At 47.0% G+C, this 18,285-nt stretch overlaps 1 protein-coding gene across 1 annotated transcript in view; it reads right to left on the reverse strand.

Annotated features, from left to right (window-relative positions):
* Window positions 1–17,990, reverse strand: part of LOC115311602 (3 beta-hydroxysteroid dehydrogenase/Delta 5-->4-isomerase type 3) — a 29,831-nt gene extending 11,841 nt beyond the window's left edge. Inside the window, exons 1-3 of the mRNA XM_029970320.4 lie at window positions 17,846–17,990; window positions 16,146–16,337; window positions 1,752–1,888 (exon numbers count right to left, since the gene is read on the reverse strand). Coding sequence (XP_029826180.2) covers window positions 1,752–1,888; window positions 16,146–16,337; window positions 17,846–17,990 — 474 coding nt within the window. The remainder of the gene's footprint in view (window positions 1–1,751; window positions 1,889–16,145; window positions 16,338–17,845) is intronic.
* Between the last annotated feature and the right edge of the window lie 295 nt (window positions 17,991–18,285).

Below are 18,285 nucleotides of genomic sequence, written 5' to 3' on the forward strand. Positions count from 1 at the left end.
GCACGCCTGCACGTGAGAGCAGTCATTAACACTACATGCTTGAGATCACTTGGAAGATGACTTCATCGGAAGCATGCTGAAGTTCGACGAGAGAAAAGCGGCAAATATCTCGGCAAAGCCCAATTGAAACTACACTCTAAAAAAATCAAAAAAAAAAAAAAAGGGCCCGTGACAAAGTTTTTTTTTTTTTTCTGAGGGGGGGGGGGGGGGGGTACGCCTTGGGCTTTTAGGTGGTATTGCTTGAGCGCCCAGGCGCTGGGTACCATTGCTTTCGGACACGGTGTATGAGGTATGGACACCGCACGCGTCACGGCTGCCTGATAAAGTCCTCTACTCGGCTTCGTTGCAAGCGGCGCCACCAGATGGCTCCTCGATATGCGCTTAATTAGAGTGCCTTCATACACACGCGCGCTTTTGCTTGAGTGGTGACACCTCAGCCATTTTTCCACCCAATCGTTCTTTCATGCATTTTGGAGCGCGCGCAATCTGCTGTCACTCAGCTCGAGCGCGTAGCTTTGGCTAATGCATAGACGCCATTTTACCGCCCAAGTCACGCACCGAGTGCGCGAGAGAGTCACGCGCTGGCAGATTCAGGGCAACAATGGATGTCTTCACCCTGAGACAGACATACATGTAGGACCCTACGGTTAATATAAACCCCTTGGTAAAAACACTTTTTTTTTACAAATATTGTTAACTATTGTTGTGGAAACGCGAGAGACACGTGCCGCGAGCGGGTGCTCTGCCCCCCTTCGCTTCCAAGTTCCAAGGGCCGCTCATTTCAGTGCTGCGCCGCCATTTGCTTCCAAGGTCCGCTCGAGACACGGGCCTCGTGCACTGGCGTATTTGGCGCTACTTGCAAGACAAGCGCTAACACATGGAGGGGTTTTACGGCTAATGGCAGCCTGTCGAGGGCTGCCATTCTGTTACTTAGAACACACGATATTGCGATAGTTGTAGAATATACGCATATATTATCCAACAGCGCCCAAAAAGCGCACTATGCACCGAATAAGCTTGACAAGCTCCCTCGCATTTACTGCCCAAACCTTTATCTGCCACTCGTCTTTTTGTGTTTTTGTTTAGCGTGGAATTTCTTTTGGGTTGTTGCTCCGGATTTTGTGAAGCCGCATTTCGTGAAGCAGTGGCCTGTGACGTCACCTGACGTTACACTTTCCCAGCTAAATTAAGGGGAAAAATTGACGTCACGTGACGTCAACACCAACTCAATTTCACCGCTGAATTGAGCGTGGAATATGACGTCGACATTATGTCACGTGACCTATACACAAATTCAATTTGACCGCTAAATTTAGCGGGGAAGCTGCATAGGCGTTGAGGTCGTGTGACGCTAAACGTTTGTGACGCAAGAACGCTTCACGAATCCAACAAGATTGCCTAGAATTTTTCCATTCAATTTTTATTTTTTCATAGCTTGATCCCAACCATTCACCACTTCTGTTAAACCAGCTTACTTCCTTTTTTTTTTTTAGAGGGGGGAGGGGGGGGGGGGGCGTAAACGAGTAGTTCTTGAAAAGACAGTCGTGAAGTCGTGAATGATTAGATGAGTTGCAAATGTTCCTCGCACACCGGTGTTCGAACCCGTTCGAACATTGAGCAGAGAAAAAGGCAGCCTGTTTTGGGTCAACTATTCACGGATCTTTCCAATCAGAGCTTGTCGCTCTGACGTCCATGCACGCCCACATCTTCACCTGTCCCAGCGCTAGAGGGACGCGCATCGGACAACTCACCTGGAAGCCCTTGCCGATCCGGACCAAGGTGTTGAGGGTCCATCTAGCGCAGCGCATGAACTCAGTCACAAGTCTCTGGTCCTGCTCGCCGTAGATGGGCGTCTGGTGCAGCACCAAGGTTCGGAGGCGGGTCCTTCCTGCGGGACGCAGCGAGAACGTTTTAAAAGTTGCTTTACGCAGCACCGTTTTCTTACGTTTGCTTCAACGTTACTAGCATAGCTCAGTTACGTTAGTGCCCATAGACGCTGCTTGCACGAGCAGCAGTGCCCCCTCAATCCCCACGGCTCGCCTACCGTCGTTGAAGACACCATTTTTTTTTTCTTTCTGGGGTTGGGGGGAGGTTGCTATGGTAACTGCTGTGTATTTTATGAAATACACATGTTTCGAAGCACAGCGTCTAGATAGCGTTTCGCCGTACTTTATGGAACACAAAGTTTTGAAACGAAAATCTAGATGGCGCTTCAAACGACGGGGAGGCGTAGTGAAGGGAGTGAGGGGGGGTACCCCCGCGGCGGGAGTTTCACAACTGAGGTGACCTAGTAACTTTGGTTTGCTGCTTACACTACGTATAAGTCAGCGAAACATTCGCGTCTCAAACGTCGCGTGCCAGGCTCTCTCCTTTAACTGATAGCCACGCTCACAACCCTACAATGCATAGTGTATCTGACATGACACCCTTCTGTAAAAAAAGGCTCCTCAATTAAAGCAGAGCAGAAAGGCAAGGCGAGTGCATGCTGCCTCAGATCTGACACATAATCGTACTCATCTGGGCTAAACGTGATGGTCCGGGCTTTTGCTAGCTACCGCTAGCAATGTAAAGCTATAGGAAACGATATACGGAAGTTTTTTTGCACGGGTGCAGCGCAGACGTTTTGATATCTCGGCTCCTAGATGTATGGGTGAAGCTCCGGCCTTTGGGCGCGCATTCCTCTTGGTCTTCACCTTTCTGCCCGATCGAAATGATTATGTCTTAGCGAAGAATGATCCGCTTGGATCTGGATGTGCGATCGTGTATCACTATTACGTGAATACGTGAAGCACGTAATAAACTCAGGCTAGCAGTCGCACCGGTTAAATTTCTCATTTACGGTGGGTAACAATATAGTTATACCCCGACATACTATATACTCCTGCTGTCTAAACAACTAACGACTAGTTTGTTAGTTGCTTTTTGATTCCTTTCGTTGGGCTTGCTGGTGATTAAACACGGGGGGGGGGGGGGGGGGGGGGGGCGGGGTGGGACGCGTAAGCATTATACTTCGTTTCAGCTTCGGTCCAGACGCAGCCAAAGCTACAAGCGCGAACTCCGGGCTTTCAGCATCCCTGCCAAGCACGCCCGCTCGTGCAGTGCAAGCACTGTTCTGGGCCACGTGCTCGCGCTTATAGCATCGGCTGCGTCTGGATCGAAGATGAAGCGAAGTATAGAAAGTGCTAGAAAAACAAAAACGCACCCAGTGGCCGCTTCATGACAAGACGTTTCGCCGGGGACACTGTGTGTCCTGATGCCTGAATCGTATGGTGCGAAACTGCTTGTAATTTCCAGTTAGCGAAGCCGAACGCTTAGCTTCCCTCGCAACTGAAAATCGCTATTCTTTAAATTTTTCATTATGTAATGTACAGATTTTTGTATAATCGCAGAAAATTTTGGCATTTAATAAGTTTGACTCTGCCAAATTGAACTGGATGAAGCAGAAAAGGGGGAGATAAAAAATTACCGATTTTTGTCTGGCGGTGGTCGCTAGATCTGTTCGTAGCATATCAGCTCCCGCAGGCAAAGCCAACGTGCGACCTAGCGAAGTTTGCCGTTTTTTTGCCGCATATTTGCTCCATGAAGTTGAAACGTTGAAACATTGTTCATTTTCCATCATAGGCGATGGGCTACATAGGAAAAAAGTCGCTTTTATGCAGCGTGATGAGTCCTCGATACCCCCAGAAAACAAATAACAACGCAAGAACAAAAGTATTACTAATTAAAAGAAAAAAAAAATTACCCAGACGATGTACGCTTTTATACAATTTCAGGTTTGTTTAGTGAGGTGACATCAATTTGGATGCAAGAAGATTTAGTAGTTCAGAGAGTGTATATTCAACTATTTGACGCGTAAAGATCAGTTTTTAGAAGAGAGGACTCTGCGAAGAGAGCGCGAACGCCAGTGTTTATTGTGTCAGGACTCAGGACCCACTTTGAGGAATCACACGCCTGAAACTTCTCAGGAGTTTTCACGCCACGTGAACGCGCGAACAACGAGTGAATTGCGTAGAGAGTAGTATGGCCGCCATTGCTGCGGGGCTGTTTACAGCTTTCCTTTTCACTATTGCCTCGTAGCGTAGATAACGATGTGGTTGTTTACACCGTCTGCTGTCGGCCTCCGAGGTTGACCGATCATGCGAGTCGCTCGTGCTCGCCTGAATGACGACATGTAACAACAGCGTGCTTACTACACTCCGTTTCACCTTGTGTAGTACCGCAACTAATGCTAGAGGCGCGAGATCATGGCGTTGGCAGCTGCCCTTAATGCACGACAGTACACTGTAACGAGAGCTTCTACCGCCGAGATGTGCCCTAGAGCAAGGAGCTCGCGCTTGTAACCTTTCCTGCGGTACATCATAAGGTGAAATAGAGTATAACAGTGAGGACATGATTTAACGTGATGTGACGTGCCGCAGTGAATATTTATGAACACGCGTTGTGTACTATACTGGGTGTTTCAGCGTTAACTTGCAGCAACACCCCCCCCCCCCCCTCAAAAAAAAGAAGAAGAAAGATTGGGAACGAATTTTTATTTACGTCAAACGTTGGGGATTAAAATAATATACAAATTAACTGAGAAATTAAATAAATTTACTAATATGTTTCTATAAGTGAAGATGCATAACTAATATGTTTCTATAAGTGAAGAACATGTTTCCGATTAGAAACCTTCTAAGCATCATTTACTAAATCATCTCCTTTTCGAAAGATAGGAGGCAGGCGCAGCATTTTACGGCGTTCCAAAACAAACGTTCAATTTAGACGCGTTTCTATGGTTTGGTTTCCTCTGGGAGTACACATATCGCGACACTGTTAGCGCGAACACGACAACGGCGCCTTTTCGCATTTTATTAGGAAAGAGTATTAGTGGGCACAAAAGTTTACCCCTTATATGAGAGCCCTAAATGAGCTCTTTCTGAGAAAAACACAGAAAACTGGTGATCGCTTGTTCGCGCTAACAGCGTCGCGCTCTGTACATCCTTGGTCCAGCGGTCCTGCCCCCTGGTGGCGTAGGCGCGCAACGCACGTGCACCATACTTCCTTTCATTCTACAAGGGAGTCGAGATGGTAGCTCCTCGCGCCTTGGCCACGTGCATGGGCGTACCGACCGCTTATGGCCTGAATATCCAACGAGACTGAATGTCCAACGAGCCTGAATATCCGATCGGTCACGTGACAGGCGAGACGGAATGTACAACGAGACGAAAGATCCAATCGAGACGGAATGTCCATCGCTTATGGCCTGAATGTCCAACGAGACTGAATGTCCAACGAGCCTGAATGTCCAATCGGTCACGTGACAGGCGAGACGGAATGTACAACGAGACGAAAGATCCAATCGAGACGGAATGTCCATCGAGTCTGAATGTCCAACGAGACGAAAGGTCCAATCGAGACGGAATGTCCAACGTGCCTGAATGTCCAATCGGTCACGTGACAGGCGAGACGGAATGTACAACGAGACGAAAGATCCAATCGAGACGGAATGTCCATCGAGTCTGAATGTCCAACGAGACGAAAGGTCCAATCGAGACGGAATGTCCAACGAGCCTGAATGTCCAATCGGTCACGTGACAGGCGAGACGGAATGTACAACGAGACGAAAGATCCAATCGAGACGGAATGTCAATCGAGTCTGAATGTCCAACGAGACGAAAGGTCCAATCGAGACGGAGTGTCCAACGTGTCTGAATGTCCAACGAGACGAAAGATCCAACCGAGACGGAATGTCCAACGAGCCTGAATGTCCAACGAGTCTGAATATCCAACGGATATAAAATTAATCTTGCAAAGAATTTAGAAGATATTTCTTTGTTTAATTGTAGGATTACTGATAGTTACGGCAGTGAAAAATGCGTTCGATGAAATGGGAAACCGGACATTTCGGTGCAGAGATATCGGTACGCGATCATTTCGGTATGTGGTCGCTTCGGCACCGGGCTTTTCTGTACCGGGATTTTTGATGCACGGCTGTTTTGGTGTGCCACTGAGCTTGACCCACTGACGTTGCCTCTGTGAAGTCCCCAAAATGAAATTAAAATTATGCTCGTATATTTTGTAGACTTCATAAAATCCCCAAAACAATTCATTTATTGTTCGTTTTATACATCTAAATATAAAGATGATATCTATAATTAAAAAAAAGACGTTTAAAAGGTCACACATGCTACAAGATCTGAGACCGAACTCGTTGACCATTGACAGCCTGTCACGCGTTTGATTTTAGAAGGTCGTACCTCTGGAGCGGAAACAAATTTGGGATCCACGAGCGTCATCAGCCACCGTTTTTCCGTATTGTACGAGTTGCTGTATTTTTCTTATTCGTGTTCTATAGTCCCGCAAAGATGATGTCCCTCGCATGGGAGAAAAGCGCCTGATTAAATTTTAGTATTATCATTATTATTAGGTGAAGTCGGTGTGGTATGTGTAATTACTCTAAATTGTAGTTTTTGTTTTCTTATTTTTTACAGAACGAACGTGAAAGTTTTAGACATTTCTGATTGGACTTCTCGGTCCCCAGAAACAAAAATTCGATCCTCATATCAAAATCAGTGATAGAATACAACGCTCCTTCTATTAAGCCTTTGTGCAGCTAATCTCCTCAATTGGTGAGCTTTTGTCCGGTGATTGCGCATTGACGCTTATCGCGACGATTAGTTTCGCATGCTTCGGCCACCGAAGCGATTGCTGTTGCAGTGAACCATGTATTAAGCAACAAGTAGGTAATACTAATAATTATTACAATACTTTTTTAGGGTTGGCTTCCGTCGTTTCCGCCTTTCCTGGTCACGTGGCATGCAGCAATCGCACCGATACGCGCCCAGGTAGCATACCAAGACTGCGATCGGATTTCAACTGGTTCTAACTCTGTCACAGAGCCGCTGTGACAGTGCGACCGTTATTTATTCATTTGCGTACATTACAAGTGCACATATGACCACGGCATCAGGAGGTCAGCCCCTCGCTCGGTCTTCCCAAATTCCATAATGCTATAGTTGCGAGTGAACACACTCACGAAGAACCCGACTTTTATCATTTTGAATAACCCGGGAACGATTCACTATCAGACCCTTGCCGAATCTGGGAACTGCATTTGTCATCCTCTCTTTTTTGAAAAGAAGGTCTCACTGTTGACCCCCACTGTCACCGGCAATCTACACACCCAACCCTAGTCAACTCTTTTCGACAGTTCGACAAACGGGGACTTTCGCCCCATTCTTGATTCTGCGAATCTGGACGAATCGTCCTTCTTCCAGTTGTCCAGAGACTAATGGAATTTCGACGAAGTGACCGGATTCGTGGTGCAATACGCTTACCCTACAAGAATAGAAAACCACGTGGAACGATCTATTGTTATGTTCACACATGATGCAGGCTATTAGTACACCCGGGTGTGAACATTCTGCTGCACGCCGAGGTGGATGCGTTCGCTTCCTTTATCAGCAGTCAAGCTCCCACCCAGCAAGACGTCATGAACTACCCCGACAGAATGGCGAGCTTTGGAGTGCTTCCAGAAGCCAGTTAAATTACATGGGCTTCTGAAAACCACTATGCATGTCACATGAAAAAAAAAAAAGAAAAAAAAAGTTGCGCACTGTGTGATACTAGTATTATCGCTCTACTCAGTGAATACGTATGTAAACTACTGACGACTGATGAGTACAGTGAGTAGTTGTCTGTTCCATAGATAAACGAACAAAAATAAAAATTTCTCAAATTCACACAATTGTTTCGCATTTACTCAGGAATTGTCGGGTCACACCAGCCACCACCCCCATGCATTTACAGGCGCGTTAGATGTAGATTTTATTAAAAAAAAAAAAAATCTATATTTTTTTTTATTAGTGGGAAATTACGCTTGTGGAAACTCTTGATGCCTCGCACCCACAGCTCTCAAAGTTCCTTTTAAAAAATTTAATATTGACTTTCCGCAAAGTCAGTGGCGCTGGCGGGCGGCCATGTGTTTGCGATGCGGAACTCCGTATGTAGCTCATCTATAGATCGGAACGGGCAGGGATGAGGACTGAACTGGAAATTCCTGGGTTCTGAAGCGCGGCTTTTATAGACGTCCCCCAATTGCGATCCACTAGAACACCCGTACATTGCATCCCTATTATATATTTGAAATTGGCTGACCTATGTCATCGGAATATTCCAAACATTTGAACTGTTAATATCAAAGGAGCGTTTGGCGTCGTACAATCGACACCTTTAACCGATTGGTACATAGCTGCGCATCGGCACTCAGCTAACTAACCATCAAGCCTTCCTATCGATGAAATTATAACATTTGTGTCTGCTCTGTTTCTTTGTCGGTCCGTGGACGTCGGCTTTTGTGGCACGACAGTTTAGTATGATGTAACTACGGCAATGCCTGCAGGGACGCGGACTAAATATACACACAAGTCTGTACATTTAAGAGGGCAAATTATTCTAGCACGTGACAGGCGAGATGGAAGGTCCAACGTGCCTGAATGTCCAACGAGACGAAAGATCCAACCGAGATGGAATGTCCAACGAGCCTGAATGTCCATCGAGACGAAAGATCCAACCGAGAGGGAATGTCCAACGAGCCTGAATGTCCAACGAGATGGAAGATCCAACCGAGACGGAATGTCCAACGAGCCTGAATGTCCAACGTGCCTGAATATCCATTATTGGATCTTTCGTCTCGTTGGACATTCAGGCTCGTTGGACATTCCGTCTCGTAATCATGTCCATCGAGTCTGAATGTCCAACGAGACGAAAGATCCAACCGAGACGGAATGTCCAACGAGCCTGAATCTCCAACGAGTCTGAATATCCAACGGATATAGAATGAACCTTCCAAAGAATTTAGGAGACATTTCTTTGTTGAATTGTAGCATTACTGATAGTTACGGCGGTGAAAAAATGCGTTCGATGAAATGGGGAACCTGACATTTCGGTGCGGAGATATCGGTGCGCGATCATTTCGGTATGTGCTCGCTTCGGCACCGGGCTTTTCAGTACCGGGATTTTTGATGCACGGCTGTTTTGGTATGCCGCTGAGCTTGTCCCTCTGACGTTGCCTCTGTGAAGTCCTCAGAATGAAATTAAAATTACGCTCGTGTAGTTTGCACACTTCATAAAACCCCCCGAAACAATGTATTTATTGTTCGTTTTATATACTTATATATAAAGATGATTTCTAAAGTTAAAAAAAATGACGTTTAAAAGGTCACACATGCTACAAGATAAAAGACCGAACTCGTTGACCATTGACAATCTGTCACGCGTTTGATTTTAGAAGTGTCGTTTCTCTGGAGCGGAAACAAATGTGGGACCCACGAGAGTTCTTAGAATCGTTAATCGTGCTTATCCTCAGCCACAGTTTTTCCGTAATGCACGAGTTGCTGTATTTTTCTTATTCGTGTTCCTAGTCCCGCAAAGATGATGTCCCTCGCATGGGAGAAAAACGCCTGATTGAATTTTTAGTATTATCTATATTGTTCTGTGAAGTCGGTATAGTATGTGTAATTACACTAAATTGTATTTTTTGTTTTCTTCTTTTTTGCGAAACAAACGTGAAAGTTTTAGACATTTCTGATTGGACTTCTCGGTCCCCAGAAACAAAAATTCGATCCTCATATTAAAATCAGTGATATAATACAACGTTCCTTTCATTAAGCCTTTGTGCAGGTAATGCCCTCAAGTGGTGAGCTCTTGTCCGGTGATTGTCCGGAGGATTCGGCACATTGACGCTTATCGCAACGATTAGTTTCGCATGCTTCGGCCACCAAAGCGATTGCTGTCGCAGTGAACCATGTATTAAGCAACAAGTAGGCAAGATTAATAATCAATACTTTTTAGGATTGGCTTCCGTCATTTCTGCCTTTTCTGGTCACGTGGCATGCAGCAATCGCACCGATACGCGCCCAGGTAGCATACCAAGGCTGCGATCGGATTTCAACTGGTTCTAACTGTCATAAAGCCGCTACAACAGTGCGACCGTGATTTATTCATTTGCGCACACTACAAGTGCACATATGACCACGGTATCAGGAAGTCAGCCCCTCGCTCGGTCTTCCCAAATTCCATAATGCTAGAGTTGCGAGTGAACATATTCACGAAGAACCCGACTTTTATCATTTTGAATGATAACATGATAGTGAATCGTACCTGGGTTGGGTACGATTCACTATCGGACCCCTGCCCATTCTGAGAGCTGCATTTGCCATCCTCTCTTTTTTTGGAAAGAAGGTCTCATTGTTGACCCCTACTGTCACCGGAAATCTACACACCCAACCCTAATCAATTCTTTTTAGACAGTTCGACAAACGGGCACTTTCGCCCCATTCTTCATTCTGCGAATCGGCCTAGGGCGAATTGCCCTATTCGACGAATTGTCTTTCTTCCAGTTGTCCAGAGACCAATGGAATTTCGACGAAGTGACTGAATTCGTGGTGCAATTCGCTTATTCTACAAGAATAGAAAGCCACGTGGAACGATCTATTGTTATATTCACAGATGATGTAGGCTATTAGTACATCCGGGTGTGAACCTTCGGCTGCACGCCGAGACAGATGCGTTCGCGTCCTTTATCAGCAGTCAAGCTCCTACCTACCAAGACGTCATGAACTACCTCGACAGCATGTCGAGCTTTGGAGTGCTTCCAGAAGCCAGTTAAATTACATGGGCTTCTGAAAACCACTATGCATGTCACATGCAACAAAAAAAAAGTTGCGCACTGCTTGACACTAGTATTATCGCTCTACTCACTGACATACAAACCTATTTGCAGGGAATGCATGCGTATGTAAATTACTGACGACTGCAGTGTAAAGTGAGTGAGTAGTTGTCTGTTCTAAAGATAAACGAACAAAAATAAAAATTTGTCAAATCCACACAATTGTTCTGCATTTACTCAGGAATTGTCGGGTCACCCCCCCCCCCCCCCCCATGCATTTATGGACGCGTTAGACGTAGATTTCATTTTTTAAAAAAAGATATCTATATTTTTTTTTATTTGTGGGAAATTACGCTTGTGCAAACTGTTGATGCCTCGCACCCACAGCTCCCAAAGGTGCTTTAAAAAAAAATTAAATATTGACTCTGCGCATAGTCAGTGGCGCTGGCGGGCGGTCATGCGTTTACAATGCGGGTCTCCGCATGTAGCTCATCTATATAAATCGAAATGGGCAGAGATGAGGACTGAACTAGAAATTCCTGGGATCTGAAGCGTGGCTTTCATAGACGTTCCCCAATTGCGATGCACTAGAACACGCGGACATTGCATCCCTATTATATTTCAAACTGGCTGACCAATGTCATTGGAACATTCCAAACATTTGAACTATTAATATCAAAGGAGCGTTTCACGTCGTACAATCGACACCTTTAACCGATTGGTGCATAGCTGCGCATCGGCACTCAGCTAACTAACCATCAAGCCTTCCTATAGATGAAATTATAATATTTGCGTCTGCTCTGTTTCTTTGTCGGTCCGTCAACGTCGGCTTTTGTGGCACGACATTTTAGTATGATGAAAATACAGCAATGCTTGCAGGAACGCGGACTAAATATGCACACAAGTTTGCACATTTAAGAAGGAAAATTATTCTAGCACGTGACAGGCGAGACGGAATGTCCAACGTGCCTGAATGTACAACGAGACGAAAGATCCAACCGAGACGGAATGTCCAACGAGCCTCAATGTCCATCGAGACGAAAGATCCAATCGAGACGAAATGTGCAACGAGCCTGAATGTCCATCGAGACGGAAGGTCCAACCGAGACGGAATGTCCAACGAGCCTGAATGTCCAACGTGCCTGAATATCCATTATTGGATCTTCCGTCTCGTTGGACATTCAGGCTCGATGGACATTCCGTCTCGTAATCGCAGGGAAAATGGGGAAATATTTCAACTGCCTTTGTTATATTTTGCATCCGCTTTAGGCATTCTTCGGTTCTGGTTCTCCTACGAGCTGCGAGTAGGTACCCTAAGCAGGATTTTTAATTTTTTTAATTTTTGTACCTGTGTGCGTGAGGGGGCTAGTTTGAACGAAGGACTCACAAAGCTACATTCTGCTTCCTCAAACTTCGCCCTGAATGGCCTTTGTCACGCACTGTGGCTTACCTGGGGCTTCCCACTCCCAGTCCCCCCCCCCCCCCCCCCCAGCTCGAAAAAAACAAAACAGAAACGGACATTCCACAGAAACTGTACATAGAAAGAGATTGACCTCGTTTCCTACAGCTCCGCAAAAATCTTTATTTTTTTCAGTTCTAAAAAAAAGCAAATTTTATTTTTGTCATTTCATAAAAAAAAGACGTGTGCCGAGGGGGAGGGGGGGGGGGGGGGTCCCGTGGACAAATTGTAACGGTTACAAATAATTTTATTACTTCAAAAAGTAATCAGATTACTATTGCGATTACTGCCTACTAAAAGTAATCAATTATTTACAAAATTAATCCAAAAAGTAATCGATTACAAGTAACTTGATTACTTGTAATGCGTGCGGAACAAGTCTGTCTTCACTACAGGTCATGGCTCATATCAATTCCGAGTAATGCCATTCGGGCTCTGCAACGCCCTGCCTGCATGGTCTCATAGGCACAGTTTGTCTTGTATACCTCGATGACATTGCGGTATTGGGCAAGACATTTTCCGATCACCTGGCGAATCTTGAGCTTGTGCTTGCACGACTTCAAAAGGCAAACCTAAAGCTTACACCAAATACAATCTTGTGCGCAACAAAGACGAGGACAAAAGCAGAGAAGAGAACACAACAAGGCGCAACTTTCAACTGAATTTTATTGAAAAATGTGTTCCGGTATATATAGTCTCAACCATCGTTACAATGACAACAAAAAGACAAAAGTCTTTTTGTTGTCATTGTAACGATGGTTGAGACTATATATACCGGAACACATTTTTCAATAAAATTCAGTTGAAAGTTGCGCCTTGTTGTGTCCTCTTCTCTGCTTTTGTCCTCGTCTTTGTTGCGCACAAGATTGTATAAGATGTCAAACCAACTCGCCCAAACAACCACTCTTCTTACACCAAAGAAATTTTCGCTGTGCACAAGGCAGGTTGAGTACCTCGGGAACATCTTTTCGACGGACGGGGTTTCCATAGGTCCTCGGAAACTCTCTGCTATTGCCGAGTGGCCAACCCCGAGATCCACCGCTGACGTTCAAAGCTTCATTGGGCTGGCATCGTAGTACCGAAGATTCGTCCCTAGTTTCGCCCACATCACAAAGCCCTTGTATATCCTGACAGAAAAGAAATATCCGTTTGTCTGGTCCCCAAAATGCCAACTGGCCTTCGAGGCACTCAAAACGGCCCTCACGTCTCCACCAACTCTTGCCTTCCCAAAAGACACAACACTATTCGTCCTTGACACCGACACTAGCGCCTCGGCAGCCGGTGCTGTACTATCGCAAGAACAAGATGGCCATGAGCGAGTCATTGTGTTTTTAAGAAAGCAAGAACGCAACTACTGCACCACCCGACGCGAACTTTTGGCCCCCATCAAGGCCATAGCCAATTTTCATCATTATCTTCTGGGACGGAAATTCATTATCCGAACCGACCACGCATCATTAACTTGGTATTTGAGTTTGAAGACGCCTGATGAGCAGGTTGCCCGATGGCTGGAACGCCTTCACCAATACAACTTCGACATACAGAATCGCCCCGGCTCACTCCACACCAATGCCTTTCGCGTCACCCATGCGGTGAGAAGTCGTGCAAGCAATGCACAAGCATTGAAAAACGCAGCTGCATCTCGCTCAAAGCAATTCCTTGTGGCAACGAAGCGTGGACACCGGAAAGTCTCCGGGCGGCTCAATTTGACAATCCAGACATCGGCCTGCTCATACAATGGAAAATGAAGAATAGATGACCTCAAGGCAAACAGGTATCCAGCTTATCGCCTACCCTTAAGGGCTACTTGGTGCAATGGGACTCTTTATACCTTCGCGACAACGTTCTCTATCGACGCTGGGAGTCCGCTGCGGGTGGCTTTGTCGTCTGGCAACTGGTACTGCCAGACACACTCTGCGCCCACGTATTTCAGCAACTGCACAGAAGTCCATAAGGCGGATACTTAGGCGTGAATCGGACAATGAAGAAGATTCGCCAACGCTTCTACTGGTTGCAGTGCCACAGTGACGTGGAGCAGTGGTGTCGACAGCGCCTCCCGTAAAGGACCTCACGCCAAACAGCGAGCACCCCTTCCAGAGCATGTTACGGGGGCGTCTTTTGAGCGCTTTGTCATTGACGTGCTAGGCCCACTTTCCCGATCTAAATCTGGTAAAAGGTTCTTGCTAGTCCTTGTTGACTACTTCACACACTTTATTTGGAGGTTATTCCAATTCCAAATCAGACCGCCCCCGAAATTGGTGACGCCCTGGTGAAGAATTGAATCACCAGGTACGGGGCGCCCCTGAGCATTCACTCGGATAAAGGCTTTGAATCTCAAGAGCATTCACTCGGGTCAAGCTTTGAATCTAACGTATTTCAATAAGTTTGCAAGATCTTCAACATCGCCAAGACGAGGACCATACCTTTCCACCCGCAGCCAAACGGCTTGGTGGAAAGAATGAACCGCACCATTTTACAATATCTGTCGATGTTTGTAAATGATCGTCAAGATGACTGGGACAGCATCGTACACCTATTTTTGTACGCTGTACGGTATGTACACCAGCTCACGAGGACACCGGTTATACGCCAGCGATGATGCTGCTCGGCCATGACCTTCGTATGCCCTGTGGACTAACCATCCCACGAGCACCAGAACCGGCCACAGGCCTTGTGTCTTTCGTGAGCAAACTGAGAACAAATCTCGAGCGGGTTCACGCATTTGCTCGACAATGGCTCTAGAGCGGCCTCGCTCGCATGAAGAGCCAGAATGACGCACACGTCATAACACGCCCTTTCTCACCAGGCGACAGGGTAGGGTTGTATAACCCGATTCGGAAACGAGGACTGTCCCCAAAGCTGCAACGTCACTGGCAAGGACCCTTTACAATCGTGAAACGGCTCAGTGACGTGGTCTATCGCATACGTCAAAACGATCGATCCAGGGCTCTCGTGGTTCACCGTGATCGACTGTCCTTGTATGAAGGACTTCGTTAAACCTGGATAAAATTCCAGAAGACGGGAAGGGGATAATGTAGCAAAGGTGATGTCGCGGAAAAGAAGACAACGAGAAGAAGAACACAGAGTGCTCGCGACATAATTGGAAGCCTACGAGCAAAGCAAGCGGACGTCCAGTAAATGAACAGCTTGTAAGCGGTAAACGCAGCAGCATTATAAAAAATGAAACAATAAACCGATTCTTAATTTTTTAAGCTTTAAGCTTAATTCACACGCCGCCACTCGATTAGAAGGGTTCAGTTCATTCGTCCACCCATCCATCCGACGGTGCCGTGAACATTGCTTGCGCTGCCTGCCTCAGGCCCCTCTGAGGCCCCTCAAGCTGGAAGTAACATCATAAAAGTACGCGACCACACCCGTTGACCACATCCAGCAGCCGTGAGCCCGAGTAGTCCACCACTACCCTCGGTGAAGCGAGCAGACAAAATACAATGTGCCGTCTGCTTGCTACGCTTACGGGGAGCGAGCAGCTCAAAGCGTGGACATGGCTCGCCATTGCTCCGTACCATGCTCTTGTGCCCGTGCCTTCTGCAGCATACATTTCGCACCATCAAATTTGTTCTTGATAAAAAAAATGCCGAAAAGAATAAACTCGATGTTTCGAAGTGTGTGCTGCCGAAGAGGCGGACACAAGAGCATAATAGGGAGCCATGGCGGCTGGTACGGTGCCATATGACGTCACGAGCATGCTGTGTATTGCAAGCGCGGCGCACAAACCACGTGACCCCTGTGAGCATTTGGAAACACTGTGCAATCTAGGCGCATCGCCAACACGATCGTCCGCGAACACATTCACCGTTGACCCTGGCAAGTTTGTTGGTCTAACTTTTTAACACGAAGGGAGCTAGGCCTCGAAATTTCACCGGGTAAAATGCACCACTTAACTTTCGGGAAAAGATTGAGCTTTCTATGCGCAAGTGACGATTTTTCTGACTCGTGTTACAGCGTCGGATCCGCTTCGTACCAGCCTATGTATCTTACATCGTGCACAAGACAGCGCTGTTGGCCGTCGCTCACCGTCGGCCAGGGGTCTCCCGCTGGCGGCCATCACGAGACGGGCCGCCCTCTCCTTGGACTCGCCGTACGGCCCCGCGTAGCCGTGCGTCGCCGCCGATTGGCCTTTCCCGCCCTGGCCGCTGCTCACGGTGCCCGTGAACACAAGCAGGGGTACGCTCTGCCGCACGCAGGCCTCGATCACGTTGCGGGTCCCTGCGTATGCCGATGTCCCATGGAGCCAATAATACGGTTACAGGGCACACTTAACCTCAGTTAGGTCACCCTTAACTGCAGTTATGTTTTACCACAGTATAATAACGTTGGGCTCACTTTAACTGCAATCATGCTTAAACCACAGTTTCCACACTGTACTCTTGGACGACTTTCTGTGGATATGCAGTCGAAGCTCGGGGCGCACATGCGCTTGCTCATCTTGAGCGTGACAAAGCTGTCCTTGCGCACTCTTCACTTCTGAAAGAGCAGTCCGAGAGAATAGTGTGGTAATTGTGGTTAAACGTATGAAAGGTAACCTAACTGCGGCTTAGGGTGCCCGTGTAACTAGGGTATTACCAGACTATAAAGGCTGGTTCACACACTTGCATGAGTGCTACCAAGTGCGACTGCAACGACTTGTTGCTATAACAACAGCTGCGTTGGCCCCAACAGAACGTGCTAAAGGGCTCAACGCAAGTGTGTGAATCCAGTGAATCGCACTTAAAAAACGATTCTGTTGGAGCCGACGCAGTTGTTGCCATAGCAACTCTAACATCACAAGCCGTTGCAGTTGCACTCCATTGGGCTCGGTGAAAGTGTGTGAATCAAGGGAAAATGATGCCACAACCAACATTCACCTATACCGGCGCTTTTCAGTGCCGTCTCGTCAGAAGAAGGCTGGCTTGCAGGTCGAGCGGGCTGTCTAAAGATGGACTGTGCCGAGCATTTGTTACGTGCTGCTGCGCAGGTGCTGGAGGGAGATTCCGAAGCGTTCATTTGACACAATGAAAATGACTTCTAATCATTTGGGAACCAAGTCTAAAGTCCAAAAAGGGAACACCTGCCTTCCCCTTACGTCACTTTTAGAGCGCAGCTCTTAGGCGCCCGTTTCCAGCTTGAGCGGCGTCGCCGTCGGCGTAATTAACTGCGCGTTGCATTATGGGACGTTTGCCATAATGGCGTCACACGTGACGTCACGAGAGTCACAAGTGACGTCACGAAGGTCCCGAGTGACGTCGCGACGGTCACTCGTGAAGGTCCCGACGAAGGTCACGACCTTCACAGTGACCGTCACGATTCCTTCACGAGTGACGTAACGAGGGTCACTAGGTTCAAGAGTGACGTCACGAGGGAGGAGGAGGGGGAGGGGAGGAAGATGCTTTTCCCTCCGTCCCCTCCCCTCCTCTTCCTCAAGAGCTGCTCTCTACTTCGGCATTACAGGGAATTGTAAACGTCTTTCATTTTTTATTGTCGCCAGTAGGGACTTTCACATTACAAACCCCGGTGAGGATGAAAATTGTAAATTCAATAACTTCTTAAAAAATTATTTTGGGCAAATTTTTTTGTTACTATTTCATCGATGGTTTTTGGTATGCTTGGCTAATGTTCAGGCAAATCGGGGACTATGAAGAAAACGTCCGAGCACCTCTTGAAACGTGGAATAACGTTCGCTTCCATTCAGTTCCAGCAGAACACTAACGATTCACGAAGTACAATCAATTTTGAACCTTGAACGTTGACCGCTTCCAAGAGCTCCTCGTCCGGGAAAAGGTCGACGTCGATGAGCGAGGCGCAGTGGATGACGCAGTCCACTCCTTCGAAGGCTGCATTGACCGCCTGAGCGTTGCACACGCTCGCAACGGTCTCCTTCATGTGCACGTTCATAGGCTTGCTGGTTCCGTGTCCTGGTAGCGAGGCAAACAATCAAGCACTCGGGTTGATTTGACTATGGCAAAAGTTCGCAGTTTAGAGCTATATAGTTGCCACCTGGCGGATTTCGAGCAAACTACCGTGACCGGCCGTCACGACTAACGGCGCAAATTTTACGGTAATAGAAATGTCGTCTGATTTCCTTCGCCAGATCGGCATGTTGGATGCGACGCAGAATACGAATACCGTCAAAAGCAGTGCGTGTCTGAATGTTCGCACTATAGGCTGTCGCCAATAC

The sequence above is a fragment of the Ixodes scapularis genome, unplaced genomic scaffold (genome assembly GCF_016920785.2).
Source record: "Ixodes scapularis isolate PalLabHiFi unplaced genomic scaffold, ASM1692078v2 PGA_scaffold1__304_contigs__length_218370807, whole genome shotgun sequence".
Lineage (NCBI taxonomy): Eukaryota > Metazoa > Arthropoda > Arachnida > Ixodida > Ixodidae > Ixodes > Ixodes scapularis.